The sequence below is a fragment of the Argiope bruennichi genome, chromosome 4 (assembly GCF_947563725.1).
Source record: "Argiope bruennichi chromosome 4, qqArgBrue1.1, whole genome shotgun sequence".
Classification (NCBI taxonomy): domain Eukaryota; kingdom Metazoa; phylum Arthropoda; class Arachnida; order Araneae; family Araneidae; genus Argiope; species Argiope bruennichi.
In genome coordinates this window covers 91,672,845-91,687,982 of record NC_079154.1, presented here as the reverse complement: position 1 = coordinate 91,687,982, position 15,138 = coordinate 91,672,845, and the positions used below count along the sequence as shown (strand labels likewise).

Below are 15,138 nucleotides of genomic sequence, written 5' to 3'. Positions count from 1 at the left end.
TACTTAACAATAATACAAATCATGGACATAACAAGACATCAAAGGTTTCTTTTAATATCCTTGAAAGGGCGGACATGCATTGCAAGTCTAGTATTAAAAGAAGTTATAAAGATTTAAAGCGATCAATAAAAATGTCTCTAAGAAAGTGTCGCGAAGTACAACACAGTTTGAGCCTGGGCTTTTGTAGCCAGCTCCGCAGAGAAGGCCCTTTCAATTCAACAGGCTTGCTTGACTTCTATGGTCTTTGTGAACTGGATCGTATTCAATTGGTGTCGACTTGGTACTGCCCATTCGTCAACACCCACTTTCGATCGACGAAGGGGTTGTGCACATATTCTTATAGTTGAACGCTCAAGGTTCGAACTTCATGTAATAAATAAATCGGGGTTAGAAATAAAAGTGTAATTCTTAATCAAAAACTACGGGGGAAAATGAAAAGACATCAAAACCTCTATCCGAAATGTCACAGTTGATAATGTTTTGGATTGCTTCATCTATATTTATAATAATTTTTTTAATTCACTCTTGATTATAGGAATGATAATGTGTACAAAAATATATTTAATACCATTTAAATTTACTTGAATATAAAAGCATTAATAAAGCAGTGAAAAGCGTCATTGTTAGATATGCTATATAATATTTTTGAAATTTATTGAAACTATGAAAAAAAAATGTGAAGAAATCACTAGAATTACCATTAGAATTGTAGTCTGGTATCAAACTGTTTTAAAAAGATTCTGTCATATCGTAAATTGAACCAATTTAGCAGTTTTAATTGATTTCAAATCAAAATAAAGATCCATTTACCGCTGATTTAACACATTTTAACAAGTTTAATGTTTCATTTTTTTTTCCAGAAAAAAAATCCATATGCTAACAAAAAGAGATACCGTATAAATAAAATACATTCATAATTTTTCAAAAGATTGCATTTTACTTTGAAATCAGTTTCTTTTAAACTTATTTATAAAACAATTTTATTACTGTTTATAATTTTATTGCTAGAATTTTTATTTTATTCTATTCAATGCATTTATAACATAAGGAATTCTGAATATTATTTTTTGAAAGTAGTAAACAAAAAAGATGTGGCTCTTTTCTATCTATTAGCAACATTACATTTCACTCTCACACAGTTAAAAGTGTAAACACACCCTAAAATATGAAAAAAAATTTAAAAAATTAAAACTCTTAAACATACCCCCTGTTAAGCATTTTGTCTATTAGGTCCAAAATTAAGGTAGAAACATTATCTAATAACAGTAATTTTTAATGATTAAAAATTCCATCAAATGGAATACAATTCACTAGAGTGTTATAAAAACGATTCATTTAACGAAACAATCGGAGAGCTACGGAAGTTAATAACGGAAATTTTCACGAAACAGTTTTCTTTTTTATCTAGATATGTCCCAATATAATTAAAAAACCCCGCGAAGTTTTATCCTTTATATCGATTAAAAATAAAATATTAAGTGTTAAAAAATATGTAAAATTTTCGAAGTAGATTTTTACCACACCGTATGAAAGTATTTTTTAACCTTTCTCTCCACTTTCATTCACTACTGAATTTGAATATTTCCGATCCAGTTCCACCTTTTTTATTTAATTAATTCAACATGAGCTCTAAAAATGCTTAAATCTGCATTTTCACATGCTCCGAGTGAAGGGATAAAAAAACTGTCCAGCCAAGCAAATTCTTTTAAAAGATACCTAGATTTTTCTATCCTAAATCGACACTTGTAAAGAAATCCCGTGTCAGAATCTCATAGTATATAAAAACGGGAAAAGATATTTTCTCCCCTTTTTTTCCTCTTGTCTCGTTCTGTGGAGTGACGTACCTCGTCGCTATTTGTTTGTACACAAGTTATGCCTCCATATTAAAAATTGCATTCAAGATAGATGAAAGCAAATTATTTTGAATTCGTAGAATTTCATAAGAGAAATTCTTGTAATTGTTGTAATCACAAATTTCTCCTTCCTTAAACCTGCTGAGGACAAGTGATACATGCGTACATTTGCGCTAACTTCTCCTTGGGACTCAATACTGTATCTTTGTGTTGCAGATAAAACTCATCTATGGGATAATTAACACACACATGCATTGGGATTTTGGAACAAAATGTCTTCTATCAGAAAAAATTATCAATCCAAATGGAATGAAAATGAATGTGAGAAAACTTCCTAAACAAGCCCTCCCGTATAGAGGTCACTCTTTTCAATGTCCAGTTTGAAAGTATATTTGGATCTTCGACTTAATATTTCAGCCATTCAAATTCGTCTAAACAGCACGGTTGGCTATCCGTTCAATTTCAATGAAATCTACTTCGTTCATCTTTTTGAATTAAGATCTTTAGTTAAGAAAAAAAAAAAAAAAGAAGGAAAATAAAATACAATAAATGTTTAAAAACAAGATTTGAAATCCGATTTAAATTAATCATTTATTTTTTTAGTGAGAAGTAAATGATTTTGGTTTCTGTCAATGTGAGATATTCAAAAGTTTCCCTTATCTATCAGAAACTGATTCGAATTTCGACAAATATAATGTTAATGAGCATTGAAACCATTAGTAAATAAAACTTCCAATTCAATAGACCCAGATAAATAAAAAAAATTAAAAGACATTATTACCTATTCTTCAATAACTGCCTACGAATCGAGTAAGGATTTATTTTCCCTTTCAAAAACCAAATTTTTTTAAACGCTACTATCAAAAGAAATAGAAAATTCCAGCAAATATAATTATTTTTAAAAAAAATGCTTTTTGTTGTTATTTAAATAATATTTTGTATCTCAAACTTGACATCCTTTAAATCGGCTATCTTTCAAAATGGCAGATTTTCTTTGTAATGGAGGGGGACCACTGTGGTGAGATTTCACTACAAAAAACTTATTTGTCTTTATAAGTAAATTACTTAGATCTACTCTTCATTATTATTATGATTTTTGTGTAATATGATATTCTGGTAAAGATAGCTCTAGAAAGAAATTTTAGAACAATAAATATTTACATGTTAAAAAATATTTTATCATAAATCATTATTTATGAATAGTTAGTGAAACATTTACTCTCCTTGATGTATGTTTGTTAGGCAAGTCTTAAGATTATATTCGAAAAGTTTAAATGTGGCTAACTAATGTTATAAAATATCGCCAATATAGTCACAAAATTGAAACAGCAACCATATCCTCAACATTTTTCAATCAAAATTATTTGTCATGAGATAATTTGTAATTAAATTCAAAATAATTTTAAAAGGTAAACTTAACAACTAAGCTGCTTAGTTGAGCGATCAAAGGCTAAACTTAATCTCCATATTTCTCTAACAGAATATTCTATAACGACTTAATGATAGGCCATCCATTCCATCAGGACTTCTTATGAACTGATATTTAAAAATGATTAAAATAATTTTCTTTTTAATCAGTTTTTTATCTTAATTAATTATATTTTTATCTCTGCCTTTTCTTCATCCCACCCTTCCAATTCCTTTAGAACAAAAAGTGTTAAACGAAGAGCTGAAATTATCACCTTTTCCTCCTGCTCTTAAGAGAACCATTCATTTCGCTAGTAACACTGTTTCCCCTCAACATTCCTGCCCTGTACAGCACGCTTCACTGCTAACACTCTCTTTCCTGGCGCTTGGTCTTTTGTAATCCAAAACCAGCCGCAAATTTCATTAACAGTTAATTTAATTTGCTATCTCCAAGGTCAGTGTATGGCTTAAAGAAAAATTAATAAGCGCAGATGAGCTGTCAAAATTTTTCCTCCCCTTCGCCGGGGGGTGGTCGTGACACCCTCCCCTGCAAACGAACCTCCCCCTGCTACGTATTATTTCCTCCCACTCCTCTAGATGCAGTTCCGAAAGCTATTTTGTTATTGCTCTATCTTTCTTAGTCAGAAGTTGTTGGAGATGACGGCTTTGGAAGAGAAGTTTGTACATTGGAGAAGACGGTTTGTACGTTGGAGAGAAGTTGTAAAGACGATTTTGTACATATTTATGAAAAAAAGATACAATAAACCACGAGATTAGATTTGAACTTTTAAGTATGAACTGCAAAATAATTTTATGAAAATAAATTTGTGCATTTTTAGTTTAATAATGGCTTTAATTTAGCAAATGTTTTAAGTTTTGATCGTTGAAATTCATTAAATTGGATAAAACTGGCAAATACTTGCCCAAGCAAAGACACTACAGCATAACTTTCAGTGGCCGGAAATTCTTATCTTTTTGAAGCATTTTTAAATAAACAAAAAGGCATTTTTATTAGCTGATAATATTTTCTACGTTAATCAATTTTAATGAAATGTTTAGTTTAAACTAAATCGGTATCAATAAATGGATACCGATAAAAAAAAAATTCTAATATCTTTATTTAAAAAACAAAGCATTCATAGGTAAATTAAATGGAATTTATCCTTTAACTTTTTTAAAATACAGACACAATTTTTTAAAAGTAATTGTTTTGTATTACCATCATATTCAGAAGTAAATCTCACATCTATTTTAATCAAAATTTTATATGTATCTCGTAAATAAGAAAGTAAAATTTAATGATAAAAGGAAAGTGGATGAATATTGTTGAATTATCGCCTAATTAATCTGCGTTTTAATAAGAAATTTATCATGAAGTCATTAATATGATTCATTTTGCCTTGGTGCAAAATTTAACAACCATATTTGCAAATTTTATTTCTGTAAGTAAAACTGGATTCATTCTTAGCATCATTTACAATGGCTATGAAAAAATAATTTTGTAAACTTCAACCCAACTAATCCTATATATCTTGAATTATTTAATTCATAAAAATCTCTTAAAGAAATATTTTGAACAAAATTTTAAAATTTTGAAGATATTATATCCTTGTCATATCATGATATCATTCAAAATCAACTTTAGATGTATAGATGTCTAAGCAATATCTTTTTAAGAAATGATCAGATTTTTGCCATGGCAATCAATTAAACATTAGTATGAACTTTCTGTTATTCAATTCAGAACTAAAAATGGTATTTTCTGTTATTTAATTAACAATTGAAATAGTAAATTTGTATGCTTTTTTTAATCAAAAACTGATTTTATGAAACCTCTTAAAGTCTATTTTCACTTTCATCTTAGTTCGATTTTTTAGAACGCTGTAATAATGCTTATAAAAAAACGTTTCATATCAAACAAGATAATGATTATTTTCGTTCCAGAAATAAAAATTTGACTGAATTAATTTAAACTTCCTGCATTAAAAAAAAGAATAGTTAGTCTGTTAGCGAATAACTAAATATTTTAGTCTCAAATACCTAATAATCCACAGACAGTTATTCACAGATAAATTTTCATAATTATATTGATTTTAACAAGTTTAAATTCCTAATCGTATGTTGAGAATGACGTAATTCTCCGGAAAAAAAAAGAAATATCACTTTAAATGCTATTTGCTCCAAAATTAATCTAAGTTTCCATTGAAGCTAAAGCGGGTAACAGCAAACCACTCAGCGTCTCAATTCTTAAAACACATATGTCTTATGAAAACTATAAAACAACTCCGATATTGATGCAGTGATGTCGCGACGTGAGGCAAGTGGGGTATAAATGCTTCAGGCGTCATATTAAGGGTCTACCATGGGGATAAAATGTTATTGCGTTTATGACATTTTTAAAGATAAATATAAAGAGAAGAAGGAGAAACATTACGAAATTCCAAACATCGTTTACTCTTGCTTTGGATGGCAACAAGGACTAAAATGTAATATTATACTCCGGAGAACACTTACTCTTTTCTACACCACTACTTGATGGTATAAGGTTTAAGTAAAGTCTATAAGATTAATAGGAATTGCTGATCACACAAAAAAAGATGAAAATAATATTTGTTGACTCAAAAAAATGTTCTAAGATTGCGAGTTTCAAGATATATTATGCCTTTCTATTGCTATGCACAGTGGAATTTGTCTTTTGACTAGATGCCTTCGGCGACTAATTGCCTCCTTAGGATGAATGATTATTAAAAATTTCAATTAAATATTTTATGTAATTTTTTCTTAATAGCTCCTCCAGAATTTTTTTTAAATATTCAAACTCACATAATTTATACTGTTTTTAAAGTTCTTATATTGTTCTGTTGAAGTCCTACACATTTCCTTTGTTTTCCGTCTATATTCTAGTATAGCCAATTATTGAAGAGGGTAAAGAGCAGGGAGTGTTTAAAAATAAACGCGCTTTGAAAAATTCTTTTTATTGTTTGATTCTGAAATTAAATTTGATTTATAAATATAACAAAAATATTCAAAAAAAATTTTTAAGAATACTTTATTCTGAAACCTACTCAACATGGAAAAATAAGCCCCAGTTTCATATATTCATCATCAACAATAGATGAAATAAAAATAGCAACAATTAGAACCATTTGAGTTTCACTTCAACAATAAAATATATTGTTGTAAAATATGTTTAAAATATTTTTAAAGATTAATTAAAAATATAAAAAAATAATAAGGCAAAAAATTAATATCCGTGAAAAGACAATTTTTTCCAATTGTAAGATGATGCAAAATTTACTTTTAATCAGCAATATTTTCGAAAGTTAAAGAAAAAAAAATTTCGTTTGATTGTTAAAATTAAAATTTAAGAAAAAAAAACAATCTAAAATACAAATTTCCGTTTTCCAAAGTATATATGAATCAAATGTAACTGCTCGAAGTCTGACCTGTAGAACTAGAACACACATATAGAGATATAAATTCATCTTTAATAAAAGAATTTGTAAAGGTAATTATTTTATATTAATTGTAATTGTTTTATATTAATGGTTTATTTTATATTAAATATAAATATCTCGTTAACAACTGTTTGCAGTACAATAGTAAAGATTAAATAAAACCATTCTTTTAATTGTAAAGAATGTAACTCAGGTTTGAATTCTGTAAATATCAATTAACATTCGATGGTAAAAAAGATCCATACTTGATAATATCCATTTCAATAAATTTAATGGACGTTACAGGTATAACGGAGATTCATTAAAAACTTGAATATATTTAAAAGGAAGGTTCATAAGGAATACGAATTTTTTTTCTTCAGGATTCCAGTATCTGTCAAAATAATGAATTATGGAAATGAATTTTTGGTCATGGAAATTTTAGCAGAATTTAACTGTCAAAAATTCTTCTTTTGAGATTCCTCAATTTCATTAAGTTGAAAAAATCAGGAAATTTCTCTGATATATATTATATCATTGAAGTTACATAACGGTAAGTAATTAAAAATAAACTTTTTATATCAACTAACGTGAAAAACCAACTAAATCTTCTAGAGAAAAAAAAAAGATATTTTATATATTAAAATAAATTAATTTAATTAGTGCATAGTTAAAATAAAATGGATTTTCTTACGCACTTTTTAAAGCTTCCATTTAAATGAAACTACTTGAATATACTAAAAAAAGTGACTTAAAAATATTAAATGAACTAAACAGTTTCCTAAGCGGGACTTGTGCACAAATTTATAGTATTTTTTAAATTAACTTTGTTATTTGTAATAATTTCAGTCCGATTAAGAAATACTTGAATTCGTAAATTTCGCAAAAGATGTATGGATTTGCTAAATCAAAATTTTAAAAAACATATTACGAAAATAAAATGTGTTGCCAAATTTAATTTTAAAATTGAATTATCAATTAGCCCTTTAAAACGTATTCTTTCTTTTATGATGATGATGTATTTCGTTTCAACTTTTACGAATTTGATATGCGAATACATATCAAATTCGTTTACATTTTTATGTAATGGAACTCACGTGAACAATTTTCAAGACAAGCCGCTATTCCATTTAACATTAGATTTCTTTCTCAAATAAATTATGTTTAATTATCCTGAAGTATTGAATTCAATTTGCTATAATATAATTTATTTCTCTACAATCCTTGATCATTTTGAGAATATTGAACATTTATGCGTATAGTTGCATCTCTATATATGTTTGTATCTCAGTTTTTTCATTAAATTTATAGCAACAATAACTGCAAACGATTTCAGAAGTTTTAAACAATTTTATACATTTTGCTATCTTTTAATTAAATTTAATGTAGCAGACGATTTTAGTAAAGTTGTAATGTCTTTTATATATTTTTAACTTCGTTCCAATGAAATTTGATTTTTCCAGAGTGGCAATGAATATGGAGTTCTTAAAAAATATAAATTGGGGAACGAAAACGTTTAATGAAATAAAGAATTTTAAACAGATAAAATTTCCCTTCGTCATTTGAACGACAAGGGTATGTTTGAAATGCAAATACAGAATCATGATTATTGATAGAATTAATGATCCTGAAGTAGAAGAAACCGAGGTGAAATAGATAAGGTAAGCTTTCAAATTCTTTCATTTTTCGAAGAAAAACCTTGAGATTTGGTTTTTCCAATTTGAGGCTGAGTAAGCAGTTGCTAATATTACTCAGGAATAGACAAAATAATCTTTTAACCTAATTAAAACCTAAAATAGTTGCAAATATTTAGGATATAATCCAAAGTATCCAGAAAGATAAACATTCAATGCAAAGGATAGATTACAAATATAAACTGAGGATTTAATATAAGCTGCCTTTCATCACCAATTAGAAAATTAGTTTTACATTTAAAAACGAAATTTACTAAAAAAAATATTGTAATTCTACATTGAATCAATATTGAAAAAAAAATCTATCTATATCTATGTTGAAATAAAATTTATAGTTGTTGCAATATTTTTCTAACCGTTCTAAAACTAAAATCACACAGCAGTTAAAAAGGAGAGGAAAAAAAAAACTTCCAAATTCAGCAGACAGAAGCCTCAATAGATTGCGGGGAAGTTGTATAATGGAAGATCTCATGGGTGCTGGAACCCAATCAGCGATTGTAGTGCGCGTGATACCGATACCCTAATTTAGGGGGTCCGCGTTTAACCAGTTTACCACCCACCATCACCCCCTACAGCGCGGTCGATGGACGGCGGAACTCCAGGTGGACGGTCGATATGTTCGTTTACCGCTTACTTACAAAGGGTGTGCTTTCAGTAAAAATCGCGTATTTACTAAAAAAAAAAAAGCAGTTTTGTTGGTTTTATGATTTACATCTCGGAATGTAGGGACGTATATGTCAAAATTCATTATAATCTGTATATTTATTTTTAGCTATCTTACCGTTTCTACTACGGCAAGATTCCAACAGACAATAGTATTTTGACTGCATGCTCAGTCTTAAAATGACTTAATAGAATTTTTTTTCTCAATGTTTACCATAAAAATAATATTAAAAATAACGAAGTTTTATATAGTGTATTTAATTTAATATTTCAGTGAGTTTCGTTTTATCATTTATGAATCACATCGGAAAAAAATAAGTAAAGATTTTATAAGACAAATAAAACTTTATGTAATTATTATGCTTAGCTCAGATAATATCCTCAAAGTTTATTTTTTTTTTTATTATTGATCTCATACAAATTTTGAATTCAAAAGTATTATTGAAATTATCCTATTTCAATTAACGTCAAAAAGAGGGTGGGTAGGTCAAAAGTTGAGATGTAAAAGTTTATTTTTTTAACAAAATGTATTCTTTTATTTACTATTAAAGAAGGACTATTATAGTTACTACCTAGTTACTCAGTTTAACTAGGATCTAAAGGAAATTATTTCATTACATTGATATTTTTATTGTGATCAATATATACATTTGTAACAATTCTTAGGACTCTAATATTCTTTTGAATTCTTAAGCAAAATACAAAATATCTTTTTAATTTTGCCATCATACGCTATCTAAGCATTTATGAAGCCCTAAATATTTATTTACATTTGTGCAGCTGTAAAGTTCTATTAAAAAGGTTTTTCTATTCCATATTTTAACTGCAAATAGTTTATGGTTTTATCCATTTCTGGAAAAAGCTTTGTAAATTTCATTATATATACTCTTCATATTTTTATTGCTATCTTTGTGTTTTATCAGCAATTGCTTGTAATTCTGTATAATGTATAAGAATGCTACATAACGCTTTAAGAAAACATTTAAATGGCATTTATATTATATTGTCTATATTTGAATAGAATGCCTGAAGTTATTTATTAGTATTACGTATCAAAATATATATCAAAGAATAAAGTATTGTCTCCTTTAGTTAGTTATTAGTCAAACCTCTCCAAGTCCATAAAAAAGTTTTTATTATTACTATTATTATTATTATTATTATGTCTGTATGTCTGTGAACATAAAAATTCCAAAAAGCTTTTATCCATAAGAGCAAAATTTTGTATGTGTTCCTAGAAAGTTGTCTATGTCTGAGTGCAAGTGAATACAATAACTACAAAACATAAAGAGCAAGATTTTAAAATTTGTTGCTTCATTTGCCATCTAAAGTGTAAACCCGTATCAAATATTTAACCAAACTTATCATAGAATTGATTAACCTATCAATCTGTACATTTACACGAATATAAACGCGGTAACTCAAAATCGAGAGAATTTACAAAAGAGAAATGGCTGTGTGGTTTATAATGTCAAATATTGGCGTCAATTCTGTGTCAAAATTATAGCTTCAAATTTTGGTTCAGTCAGCTGGGGAAAGGTGCGCAAAACAGACAAATATGATCATTTCATAAATGTTTATGTGGAGAGATTCTATAGATAAAAATCTAGCTATTATAATGTTCACGAACTTAAGATAAAACTTTTTAAGGAGAAGCACATTTTTTTACTAAGGGGCCTGCCAGAGTTCGTAGAAGCTCCTCCGGCTAATATTTTTTTATCAAATTAAATTATAACGTTAAACTCTTATGAGTTAAAGTGTTCTTTAAAAAAAAGACTTGAAAAGAGATACTCACACTTGGGACGCTATCGTTTGTGCATGCGCCTTCGGAGAGCAACCTGTCTCTGATCTCCCACGCAAAGATGGAGGGGCACTCTCTTTTGAATTGGGCTATTTTGGCGACGACGTCTGGGGTGGCCACTCGAGGTTTGCTGCCACCGATGGCTCTGGGACGGATGGAGCCTGTCTCGTAGTATCGGCCCAGGATCTTTGAGACGCAGCCGTTGGACACCTGAAGGATGCGAGAGATGTCGCAGGGACGGGCCCCGCTGTGGGCCAGCTCCACGATCTTTTGACGCGTGGAGTCTGGCAGGGGACGACCGTTCACGTACACGCCGCCCAGCTGGTTGATGCCGCTGTGGCCTGAAACAATAAGTTCGTCCTTATGAAATAACTAACTTGCAAATAATTGTTAATAGTAATCCTATTTCAGAAATAGAAATGGTAAGGCTTTGGGTTAAATGTCATTATAATAAAGAAATTCAGGAATGAAGAAATATTAATCTAGAAAGAAAATATTATTTAAAAAATATTGTAGAATGTTGGTAAAGGAATTATGGAAGCTACAGGAGATACTAATATAAGCCCATTTTGTCCATTAAGATTTCATTTCTTCTTTAAAAGAGGGGAAAAAATTCTCCGAAGCAGAACTTTTGTGATTTAAGGAAAATTCAAAAGAAATTCATTGCCTTTTCCTAAAGGTTGCTTCAGAAGTTAAGGATGTTAAGTTCTTATTATTTAAAAAGATTTTTTAAAAAATCACATCGTGCCAGTAAATCATCCGATTTTCTTCACTAACGATAAAGCTCATGTCTAATAATGATTACGGCTAATGTACAACAGAATTTGGATTCAATTATATATATATATATATATTGTTTTTGGATAAAATGTATTTAAGTGGGTCTATATACAGTCGTAAGCGCATAAATTATTAAAAAAATATGAGGAATATAATTTAATCTTTAATAAATGCACCAATTAGAAATTTATTATAAATTTATTACCATTTACAATCAGTCTGCACCACCAGTGCTTGAACTTTTTATTTAAAGAAACTTTTATTGAATATTAGATTTTTAAAAAAAGACGAAGTTGTGTTAACTTTAAGGTAATGCAAGGCTCTCAATAATTTAAGAGTCATTCTAGGAATTATAGGAACTAACAATGATTTGAAAAGAAAACGTTTGCAAATTATTTAATACTGATTTCAGGCTCACTATATTGTGTGCTATAAAATATAAATAAATTACAAGTGATTTAAATTAATATGAAACTGAAAACTGCAATATCTTTTTATTGGTGGGCTTGGGTAAAGTTCACCAGTAAAATAGTACTTTTTAGAAATGTGTTATAAAAAGGAGGATATAAAAATGATATGCGCTATCGCTTATTTATTTTTAATTGCTTCTGAATCTGTAGTAATTTTTCCAATATCAGATTTTTGCATATTAGAAATCTTTTTTATCTATTAAACATTTGCATCTTTTTTTCATATTTTGAACCTACTATATTTACATTTTTTCAATTTTGATAGAAAACCGTGAAAATGTTAAACTTGGTTTAAATAATTACAACAGTTATTTTTTTTTTAAAGTATTGCTTAGAAAAAGATTTCAGTAAAAATAAATCGATATTCGTAATAAACGGAAATTAAATTGCAGCGAAAGAAAAGGGGAAGAATTCACAATGAGTCTTCTATTGCAATAAAACAAAGAAATCTATACCTCCCTAAATTTGTAAATTGACCACAAAATTTAGAAACTCATATTACGTCCTAAAGCTCATAGATGTTCTCTATAAAGAGCATAAACACAATAAAAATAGACGAGTTATAATCTATTAAATTCCTTAAATTAAATTTCTTTAAGGACCATGGGAATAATGTGAGCCTATTAAAACAATGCATTTTGATTTGTAAACGCTGAACGTAGAAAATAAAATCATATATACCCATCAAAAGGTTAAGAAATCTTCACTACTTATAACACAAGTTGCGAGGATATTCATCGAATAAAATAATTATCTAATAGTATCTTTTTCCTGTAATATTTCATCCACCAGAAAGTTACTTAAGCTGCAATAACATCACAAAGAAATTAGGAAATTAGGAACAGCTAAATGCTTTTGTCTGATTTTTCGGTGAAAAACAACTCATGCATTGGATAAAAAGTCCTCCAAATAAAGTCTATACCGAAAAAAAACTAAAAAGATACAATTACTTGAGTAATTACCTTTCGATCAGAGCTAAACGTAGAAAGCAATATCTTGCAACGGTTTAAAAAGTTAAGGAATCCACACTACTTAGAATACAAATTCTAAGAATATTCACCGAACAAAATGGCCATAATAATTATCAAATAGCTTCTGCCTGTTATATTTCACCCACCAAAGAGCTACTTAGGGTGTGACATCATAAAAGAATAAGGACGCGGTTAAATTCCTTTGACTGACTTTTCGGTGAAAAACAACTCATGTATTCGATAAAAAGTCTTCCAAATAAAGTCTTAACCACAAGAGAAACTGAAACGATACAATTACCTGAATAATTACCTCTCGATCAGAGCTAAACGAAACACCAACTCTTCCCTTACCGCACTAACATCGCTATGAACTATCCCACCCAACAACATCATCATGATCATCCCAATCAAAACGCGGACGGACCAACCAAAGAGAAAGCGCGGATGACACTTATCTCCCAATCGGGCCCCCGGGGGGTCAAACCCACCGCAAACAACAAAAAAAATCTGGCAGCACAACATGCAGGAACCTATATGCCAACAACAAAAACGCCCGATTCCTTTGTAGGCCGGTCCACGTTCCGACTTCATCAGCGGTAGTTCCAGGGGTGTCGATCTTAGAGATCCTACATTATTCATTATTAACCGTAGCTTCCTTCCCCCTCACTTGAAGCTGCAGCGATCTTATAACGCTGAGGATTTGTCGTGAAGAAGCATTCCTCCAAAGTGCGTCTTACCATAGCTGAGTTGATTAGTTCTGAAAAGCGTGAACGTGTCTTGCTGCACATCAGAGACTCGGAGCCGCTCTGCCAAGGGGAGGACAGTTTAGCCGCCCCCCGAACAGCGCTGCTTCAATCTTCCGCATCATTCTTTACGCTTGTCTTAACTCGAACTAACTACTTTTCTTAAAAGGAGGTTTTCCTCGCCATGAGCTCTCGATGAAAGTTTTTGGGGTACAGAACGCTACGCATCAGCATCTGTGGCATGCGTTAAATACTCTTGGAGAGGGTTTTGTTTGTTTAGTTTTTTTCATCGGCATTATTACTCTTGGCAATGCTAGCATTGAGAACTTGATTTTCTTTTCGGGGAATCTTTTTTTTATTGTTTATTTTAATTCATAGATATGTGTTGTCATCCCCCCCCCCTTCCAAAGAAGAGACAAATGCAGTGGCAGAATTGTAAAAGGTTGGCTTCATGTAGTGAGTACTTACATGGTTTTGACATTGGATGGGATCGCCTTAAATTAAAGACTAACCTTTATAAGACACACACCACGATAGAAGAAAATAAAAAGATAACAATTCGATTTGGGTGGGCTTGTTTAAAAAAAAAATTTCTTTCCTTTCCTTTTCTTATCTTCTTTCTTTTATAATTTTAAAATGGAAGTTTCCCTTTTACATTTTAATGATTAAAGAATTTTATTTCTGTTTTCAAAAATTGAAATAAATTTCAAAATAGGCCAAATAGAATTTATCTACTTTTTTTTCATAGATCTTTGAGAAGTCAGAGATCGAAAATCTTATTGGAAAAGTACATTATTTTAGAAAGCCGAGAAAATGATTCGAAACAATAATGGTAATTATTTCAGAAAAAAAATGTATGAATAAATAATTTGCAATTCTATAAAATAATATATACTTAATTCTATAAAAATTTTGAGTATTCTTGAAATAAGCTTTAATGGCAAGAACCGAAAATTTTGAGAAAGTAATTCTAATCCATTTATTAATTACTCACTTTAAAACGTGTAATTCTTAATCACTTTAAAGAGAGTAATTCTAATCACTTTATAAATTAATCACTTTAAATTGAGTAATTCTTAATCCATTTACTTGTAAAAATACAATTTAAAAATAATCATAAATATCGAAAACGCAAATCAATATCAATATAAAAATATAATATAGACAAACTTATAAATTATAAACAATCTTATTAATCCCAAAAATATGAAGGGTTGTTTTTTTTTAAATTTACAGGATTTAGAAATCGAAAAAGGCAAAAATGAAGGGATTTATTTAATATTTGTAAGCTGTGATATTACTTATACAGTTTGTTTTAA

General features: G+C 29.2%; 1 protein-coding gene across 4 annotated transcripts in view; it reads right to left on the bottom strand.

The window, feature by feature from the left end:
• The window catches only part of LOC129965792 (paired box protein Pax-6-like), a 129,814-nt gene that overhangs the window by 46,882 nt on the left and 67,794 nt on the right, over positions 1 to 15,138 (bottom strand). For all 4 annotated transcript variants that reach the window (XM_056079976.1, XM_056079977.1, XM_056079978.1 and 1 more), the window contains one exon: positions 10,850 to 11,196. In XM_056079976.1, coding sequence (XP_055935951.1) covers positions 10,850 to 11,196 — 347 coding nt within the window. The remainder of the gene's footprint in view (positions 1 to 10,849; positions 11,197 to 15,138) is intronic.